The sequence below is a fragment of the Schistocerca piceifrons genome, chromosome 6 (genome assembly GCF_021461385.2).
Source record: "Schistocerca piceifrons isolate TAMUIC-IGC-003096 chromosome 6, iqSchPice1.1, whole genome shotgun sequence".
Lineage (NCBI taxonomy): Eukaryota > Metazoa > Arthropoda > Insecta > Orthoptera > Acrididae > Schistocerca > Schistocerca piceifrons.
Genome location: NC_060143.1, coordinates 496,006,133 through 496,015,634, shown reverse-complemented (window position 1 = coordinate 496,015,634; position 9,502 = coordinate 496,006,133). Strand labels below are relative to the sequence as shown.

General features: G+C 43.0%; 1 protein-coding gene across 1 annotated transcript in view; it reads left to right on the top strand.

Annotated features, from left to right (window-relative positions):
• The first annotated feature begins 557 nt into the window (after nucleotides 1-557).
• Nucleotides 558-9,502, top strand: part of LOC124803037 — a 68,097-nt gene continuing 59,152 nt past the window's right edge. The window contains exon 1 of the mRNA XM_047264152.1: nucleotides 558-700. Coding sequence (XP_047120108.1) covers nucleotides 619-700 — 82 coding nt within the window. The 5' untranslated portion in view covers nucleotides 558-618. The remainder of the gene's footprint in view (nucleotides 701-9,502) is intronic.

Here is a 9,502-nt window from a genome sequence, read left to right as displayed (position 1 = left end):
ACAGAAGAAGAAGTGACAAGTAAGAAAAATACAGTTAATACTTAAATTAACATAGCTCGCTGCACAGCTTACGTGACACAGACGGCTACCAAGGCCAGAGACTGCAGTCATGTGTATGTGAGTTGTGTTTGTATGAGTGTGTGGGTGTGTGTGTGTGTGTGTGTGTGTGTGTGTGTGTGTGAGAGAGAGAGAGAGAGGGCGCACGCGCGCGTGTTATCTAATTCTGATGAAGGCTTATTTGGCCAAAAGCTTTGGTGACAGCCTTTTTGTTGTGCCTATCCACGACTCAGTATCTCCACTACGTAGTGAGTAGCAACTATCCTTTTCATAATATTATTATTCTTCCACTCTGGATTTTCCATTGTTTCAATCTATAAGCTATGTACACTCACTCTGTGACAAAATAACTTCGGCTTGTATGGTCCCACTGAACCTGGTAAATAAAAAATGAAATAACAACAATTTTTAATTGACTTTCTTGTGTTTCTTTTTTATATTGCAAATAATTTATTTTATGCATCTTATTTATTTTTCACAGACCCTTTGCGACCCTATGACAATGTAGAACGTACATTTCCAGCAGCTGATGTATCAAGAACTATATGTACGTTGTTCCTGATGATTATCCCCTTAATAGGAGTTGTTTGGGTTTACCTCGGACTGTATTTCTCAGATAAGGAGGACAAAGAGAAAGAGAAAGGTAAAAGCAATGAGCTGGTAACTGAAAATTTCTTTGCACTTTATTATATTAAAAATTTTGTAATTTATGTAATATCAACTACAATATTAACTTTATATTTTATAAGATATTATCACTTAAAGTATATTATTTTAATTTTAGTAGGTATTACACTCACAGACCAAAACTGATATCATTGCATCAGACTTTAGACCACTGCAAATACTATCAGATTTTTATGTCCCTACAATTTGACAAACTACATCTGCATCGACATTCATACTCCGCTAAACATTATGAAGTGCATAGAAGAGGGGGTATTTCTCAGTGTGCAAGTTAATAGTACCTATTTCCATTCCATAAACATATTGATTGTGGTAAGAATAATTGCTCAGACACTTCTGTGCATTAATTAGTCAGATCTTGTATGCATAATCCCTGTGTAGGGAGTTGTAGTATATTCCAAGATTTCATACTTAAAGTTTGTTGTTGAAACTTTGTAAGTAGTCTTTCACAGGATAGCTTACATCTATCTTCAAGCATTACCCAGTTCCGTTTTTTCAGCTCCTCTGTCACACTCTCCAGTTGGTCAAATAAACCTATAACTGTTTATGCTGCCTTTCTTTGAACACATCTGCTATACCCTGTCAGTCCTATTCGGTTTGGGTACTACACACTTCAGCAATATTCTATGATGATATGCACAAGTGTTTTGTAAGCAATCTCATTTGCAGATTGGCTGCATCTTCTCAGTATCCTACCAATAAACAGGAATTTGCCATCTTCTTTTCCTAAAATTGAGCCTATGTGATTATTCCATGTCCTGTTGTCACAAATTGTTGCACCCTAGTATTTAAAAAATGAAAAATAGAGGATGGAATGTAACAATATTATGAAAAGAATAGTTGCTACTCACCATATAGCGGAGATGCCGAGTCGCAGCTAGGCACAAGAAAAATACTGTCACAAAATAAGCTTTCAGCCACACACACACACACACACACACACACACACACACACACACATGCCCAAGGGCGGGCATAGGGAGAGTTAGCGGGGTAGGGGTAGGGGACAAGTGTAGAGCATGCAGGGATGAGATGGAGAGATGGTAGGGCAGCTATGCACCGCCAAGAGGTTACACGTACGGCGGGGAGGAACAAGGGGAGGGGCGGGTGACTGGAAAAGGAGAGAAGTAGAAAGACTGGGTGCATAGGTGGAATAGAGGGCTGTGTTGCGCTGGAATGGGAACAGAGAAGGGGATAGATGGGTGAGGACAATGACTGACAATGACTAATGCCAGGAGGATTGTGAGAACATAGGATACATTGCAGGAAGAGTTCCCACCTGCACAATTCAGAAAAGCTGGTGTTGTTGGCACAGGCTATGAAGCAGTCATTGAAATGAAGAATGTCATGTTGTGTGACGTGCTCAGCAACAGGGTGGTCCAGTTGTTTCTTAGCCACAGTTTGTTGGTGGCCATTCATGCAGACAGACTGTTTGTTAGTTGTCATGCTCACATAGAATGCAGCACAGTGGTTGCAGCTTAGCTTGAAGATCACATGACTGGTTTCACAGGTAGACCTGCCTTTGATGGGATAGGTGATATTTGTGACCAGACTGGAGTAGGTGATAGTGAGAGATGTATGGGACAGGTCGTTCATCTAGATCCATTACAGGGATATGAGACATGAGGTAAGGGGTTGGGAACAGGGGTTTGTTGGGATGGACGAATACATTGTGTAGGTTTGGTCGACCACAGAACACCACTGTGGGAGGGGTTGGAAGGATAGTGGGCAGGACATTTCTCATTTCAGGGCATGATGAGAGGTTGCCAAAACCCTGGCAGAGAATGTAATTCAGTTGCCCCAGTCCTGAGTGGTACTGAGTTATGAGAGGAATGCCCTTCTGTGGCTGGAAGGTAAGACTTTGGGAGGTGGTGGGTGACTGGAAAGAAAAGGCACAAGAAATTTGTGTTTGTATGAGGTTGGGGGAATAATTATGGTCTGTGATGGCCTCTGTAAGACCCTCAGCATATTTTGAGAGGGACTGCTTATCACTGCAAATGCAACAGCCATGGCTGGTTAGGCTATATGGAAAGGACTTCTTGGAATGGAATGGGTGGCAGCTGTTGAAGTGAAGGTATTGCTGGTGGTTAGTAGTTTCAATATGGACAGAAGTACCGATGTAACCATCTCTGAGGTGGAGGTCGACATCTAGGAAGGTGGCTTGTTGGGTTCAGTAGCACTAGCTGAAATGAATGGGGGAGAAGCTGTTGATGTTCTGGAGGAATGTGGATAGGGTGTCCTTACCTTCAATTCAGATTGCAAAGATGTCATCAATGAATCTGAACCAGGTGAGTGATTTAGGATTCTGAGTGTTTAGGAAGAATTCCTCTAGATGGCCCATGCATAGGTTGGCAGAGGGTGGTGCCATGTGGGTGCCCATAGCCTTAGCCTGGATTTGTTTATAGGTAATGCCATCAAAGGAGAAGTAATTGTGGGTGAGGATACAGTTGATCATGGGAATTAGGAAGGAGGTTGCTGGTTGGAATTCATTGGGCATTGGGAAAGATAGTGTTCAGTAGCAGTAGGGCCGTTGGCATTAGGGGTGATAGTATAGAGGGAGGTGTCATCAATGGTGATGAGCAGGGCACTGTGTGATAAAGGAACAGGAACTGTGGAGAGTCAGTGGAAGAAATTGTTGGTATCTCTTATATAGGAAGGTAGGTTCCAGGTAATAGGCTGTAGGTGTTGGTCTATGAGAGCAAAGATTCTCTCATTGGAGGCACAGTAACTGGTCACAGTGGGACATCTTGGATGGTTGAGTTTATAGACTTCAGGCAGCATTAAGAAGATAGGAGTGTGGGAAGTGGTAGAGGGGAGGAGAGAGATGAACTCCAGGGAGAGGTTCTGAGATATGCCTAAGGATTTGAGGAGAGATGGGAGACGCTGCTGGATTTTTGGAATGGGGTCAATGTGGCTATGTTTGTAAGTGGATTTATCTGACAGGTGGTGGAGTCCTTATGCCAGGTAATCCTTGTGGTTCCAAACAACAGTGGTGGAGCCTTTTTTTGCAGGTAGGGTTCTAAGGTTGAGATCAGTTTTTTGGTGGTGGACTGTGGACATCAGGTTAGTTTGCATGTTGAGGGATTTGGCAAATGATGGTGAGGCAAGATTCAAGGTTAAGAAATTCTGGAAAATTAACAGGGGTGGTTTTGGGGCAGTGGGATTGGCTCATGGTTGGATGGAGGAGTGAACTGTGTCAGGCAGGGTGCACTATTGGTCTTTGGTTGAGTCTGATTGGTAGGGTTGGTGGCGAAAAAGTATTTCCACTGTAGGGACTGGAAGATGGAGAGAAGGTATTAAACAAGTTCTGCATGATTAAATTTGGGAGTAGGACAAAAAGTGAGGCCTTTGGAAAAGGACTGATATTTCTTTGGGGCTTAGGCTTTTGGAGGAAATGTTCATGACTGTGCTTCATGTCTGTTTAGGTTCTGGATTCTGTGTGGTGGTGGTAGGGAGTTTTGGAGGGTGGAGTAAATGTAGTAGGTCAGTGAGACAGGGTTCACCAGCTATGAGAAAGCGTTGGGGAGGTTTTGAGGTTGTTGTACATGTGGTGGACAGTGGCTCACAAAGGTGGGAGTAGGAAGTGAGCAGGGTGGAGAGTTTTTTTAGGTGGCATTGTGCATGTTGCTCTATTTCCTGGAGGACAAGAGTTTCAATGTGTTGTGGGTTCCAGAATTTGGGATTGCATAGCAGTAGAATTTTATGGATGGAGAGAAGGTATTACAAGGAAGTTGGGACTTGATTAATATGGTTTTGCAGGACTATGTTGGTGAGCGCCAAGGAGTCGCAGAATCTGAACAGATGGAGGTCATTGTGGAAGGAAGAGTGGCAGCCGAAGATGGGTAATTCAATGATAAGACCATTTGGGGTGATTCAACGAGCCAAGCAACAATGCAGGAACAGTATGTGAGACTGGAGTCTTGCCTTGCCTTTCCTCACCATCATTCCCCAAATACCTCAACATGCAAACTACGAGGTGGAATCCAAAATTTTCGGGACTGGTGCTGCCATCTGGAATGGAGGAGTAGTAGATCTTTTCACCACTAGGTGGCAAGAGCTGCATATCTGATGAGTCAGTGTGCGGAGTGGCATCGTTGAACATGATGCTCACACTGGCAGGCCCGTTAGCCACACGATACTAGATACCATGGGATTTATGCAGAAAGAATTCAACCCAACCAACCAAACAGTGAATTCCACATACTACTGTGACATTTTGTGATGGCTCTGTGAAAACATGCTTCAACAATGGCCCAAACTTTGGCTTCAAGGGAACTGGCTGCTGCATCATGTCAACATGCCCTGTCACACGTCCTTGCTCACCAGGACCTTTTTGCCAAAAAACAACATGGCGGTTGTACCCCACCCACCGTACTCACCAGATTTGGTACCTTGTGACTAAAACTCAAGTTGAAAGGCCATCAGTTTGACACTCTAGAGAGGATTCAAGAAGCATTGCTGGCACTGATAAACACCCTCAAGGAATAGGACTTCCATAAAATATTTGACCAGTGGCAGAAGTGCTCGGACCAGTGTTTACATGTGGATGGGAACTACTTTGAGGGTGATGGTGATCATTAGTCCAAAGTAAGGTTTTCAACAGTCCTGAAGATTTTGGATTTTTTTTTTTGGTCATCAGTGTACTGACTGGTTTGATGCGGCCCGCCACAAAATCCTTTCCTGTGCTAACCTCTTCATCTCAGAGTAGCACTTGCAACCTACGTCCTCAATTATTTGCTTGACGTATTCCAATCTCTGTCTTCCTCTACATTTTTTGCCCTCTACAGCTCCCTCTAGTACCATGGAAGTCATTCCCTCATGTCTTAGCAGATGTCCTATCATCCTGTCCCTTCTCCTTATCAGTGTTTTCCACATATTCCTTTCCTCTCCGATTCTGCATAGAACCTCCTCATTCCTTACCTTATCAGTCCACCTAATTTTCAACATTCATCTATAGCACCACATCTCAAATGCTTCGATTCCCTTCTGTTCCAGTTTTCCCACAGTCCATGTTTCACTACCATACAATGCTGTACTCCAGACGTACATCCTCAGAAATTTCTTCCTCAAATTAAGGCCAGTATTTGATATTAGTAGACTTCTCTTGGCCAGAAATACCTTTTTTGCCATAGCGAGTCTGCTTTTGATGTCCTCCTTGCTCCGTCCATCATTGGTTATTTTACTGCCTAGGTTGCAGAATTCCTTGACTTCATTGACTTCGTGACCATCAATCCTGATGTTAAGTTTCTCGCTGTTCTCATTTCTACTACTTCTCATTACCTTAGTCTTTCTCCGATTTACTCTCAAACCATACTGTGTACTCATTAGACTGTTCATTCCGTTCAGCAGATCATTTAATTCTTCTTCACTTTCACTCAGGATAGCAATGTCATCAGCGAATCGTATCATTGATATCCTTTCACCTTGTATTTTAATTCCACTCCTGAACCTTTCTTTTATTTCCATCATTGCTTCCTCGATGTACAGATTGAAGAGTAGGGGCGAAAGGCCACAGCCTTGTCTTACACCCTTCCTAATATGAGCACTTCGTTCTTGATCGTCCACTCTTATTATTCCCTCTTGGTTGTTGTACATATTGTATATGACCCATCTCTCCCTATAGCTTACCCCTACTTTTTCCAGAATCTCAAACAGCTTGCACCATTTTACATTGTCGAACGCTTTTTCTAGGTAGACAAATCCTATGAAAGTGTCGTGATTTTTCTTTAGCCTTGCTTCCATTATTAGCCGTAACGTCAGAATTGCCTCTCTCGTCCCTTTACTTTTCCTAAAGCCAAACTGATCGTCACCTAGCGCATTCTCAATTTTCTCTTCCATTCTTCTGTATATTATTCTTGTAAGCAGCTTCGATGCATGAGCTGTTAAGCTGATTGTGCAATAATTCTCGCACTTGTCAGCTCTTGCCATCTTTGGAATTGTGTGGTTGATGCTTTTCCGAAAGTCTGATGGTATATCACCAGACTCATATATTCTACACACTAACGTTAATAGTTGTTTTGTTGCCACTTCCCCCAATGATTTTAGAAATTCTGATGGAATGTTATCCATCCCTTCTGCCTTATTTGACCGTAAGTCCTCCAAAGCTCTTTTAAATTCTGATTCTAATACTGGATCCCTTATCTCTTCTAAATCGACTCCTGTTTCTTCTTCTATCACATCAGAAAAATCTTCACCCTCATAGAGGCTTTCAATGTATTCTTTCCACCTATCTGCTCTCTCCTCTGCATTTAACAGTGGAATTCCCGTTGCACTCTTAATGCTACCACCGTTGCTTTTAATGTCACCAAAGGTTGTTTTGACTTTCCTGTATGCTGAGTCTGTCCTTCCGACAATCATATCTTTTTCGATGTCTTCACATTTTTCCTGCAGCCATTTCGTCTTAGCTTCCCTGCACTTCCTATTTATTTCATTCCACAGCGACTCGTATTTCTGTATTCCTGATTTTCCCGGAACACGTTTGTACTTCCTCCTTTCATCAATCAACTGAAGTATTTCTTCTGTTACCCATGGTTTCTTCGCAGCTACCTTCTTTGTACCTATGTTTTCCTTCCCAACTTCTGTGATGGCCCTTTTTAGAGATGTCCATTCCTCTTCAGTTGTACTGCCTACTGCGCTATTCCTCATTGCTGTATCTATAGCATTAGAGAACTTCAAACGTATCTCGTCATATCTTAGTACTTCCGTATCCCACTTCTTTGCGTATTGATTCTTCCCGACTAATGTCTTGAACTTCAGCCTACTCTTCATCACTACTATATTGTGATCTGAGTCTATATCTGCTCCTGGGTACGCCTTACAATCCAGTATCTGATTTCGGAATCTCTGTCTGACCATGATGTAATCTAATTGAAATCTTCCCATATCTCCCGGCCTTTTCCAAGTATACCTCCTCCTCTTGTGATTCTTGAACAGGGTATTCGCTATTACTAGCTGAAACTTGTTACAGAACTCAATTAGTCTTTCTCCTCTTTCATTCCTTGTCCCTAAGCCCATATTCTCCTGTAACCTTTTCTTCTACTCCTTCCCCTACAACTGCATTCCAGTCGCCCATGACTATTAGATTTTCGTCCCCCTTTACATACTGCATTACCCTTTCAATATCCTCACACACTTTCTCTATCTGTTCATCTTCAGCTTGTGACGTCGGCATGTATACCTGAACTATCGTTGTCAGTGTTGGTCTGCTGTCGATTCTGATTAGAACAACCCGGTCACTGAACTGTCCACAGTAACACACCCTCTGCCCTACCTTCCTATTCATAACGAATCCTACACCTGTTATACCATTTTCTGCTGCTGTTGATATTACCCGATACTCATCTGACCAGAAATCCTTGTCTTCCTTCCACTTCACTTCACTGACCCCTACTATATCTAGATTGAGCCTTTGCATTTCCCTTTTCGGATTTTCTAGTTTCCCTACCACGTTCAAGCTTCTGACATTCCACACCCTGCCTCGTAGAACGTTATCCTTTCATTGATTATTCAATCTTTTTCTCATGGTAACCTCCCCCTTGGCAGATTTTGGATAGTACCTCATATTCTTACATCCACAGGAAGAACTGCAGTCCACCATCTAAAAACTAATTCTGAGCTTTAATCCAACCTGCAATCAGAGGCTACACCACTGTTGTTTTGAATCACAAGGATTACCTGACAAAAGGACTCTGCCAGTTGCCAGATACATCAACCTACAAACCTTGCCACAGTGACCCCATTCCCGAAATCCAACAGGATCTCCAGTGTCAAATCCTTAGGCCCATCCCAGAGCCCCTCCCCAGATTCCATCTCTCTCCTTGCCCCTACCACTCCCCACACTCCTACCTTATACATGCTTTCTAAAGTCTATAAACCCAACAGTTGGATGCCCCATTGTGGCTGGTTATGGTGCCCCTTCTGAGAGAATCTCTGCTCTTGTAGACCAACCACCCATTCCTTACCAAGAAGTCCCTTCCATATAGCCTATCCACACATGGCCACCGCATCTGTAGTGACAAGTAGTCCCTCTCAAAATATACCAATGGTCTCTCTGAGGCCTTGACAGACTGTAATTATCCAAATGATTAATGGAAAATCTCATATAAAGATGTGAAACAAATACTAACAAAGAGATAGAGGGGCTGCCCAGTACTTACCTCAGCTCAGTACAGCCGATAGATACACATAAAACAGAACTGAAAATTTACATTCCTAGCTTTCGGAACAAATGTTCCTTCATCGGGGAGGAGAGAGGGGAAAGAAAGGGAAGAAGGGAAAGGAGATTCAGTTACTCACAACCCAGGTTATGAAGCAACAGGGAAAGGAAAATGGGAGGGTAGCAAGGATGGAGGCATGGTTGTCAGAGGGAAGCCAAAGATATTCTACTGTAAGTACTGTGCCAGCTTCAAACCAAAGAGGATGCATACAGAAATAAAGAGGTATATAGTATAAAGATAAACACAACTATGTAGGATGAAAAGATGCGTGAATGGCTAAAGAGGAAAGGGAACGAGGAGAAGACAGAAGAGTGAATGGGAGTGAGGTAGTTTAACGTAGGTTCAGTCCAGGGGGATGGCGGGATGAAAGGATGTGTTGGAGTGCAAGTTCCCATCTCCGCAGTTCAGAGGGACTGGTGTTGGGTGGGAGAAGCCAAATGGCACATACGGTGTAGCAGGTTCCTAGGTCCCTAGAATTATGCTGGATGGTATGCTCCGCTACTGGGTATTGGGCATCTCTTAGGCGGACAGTTCGTCTGTGT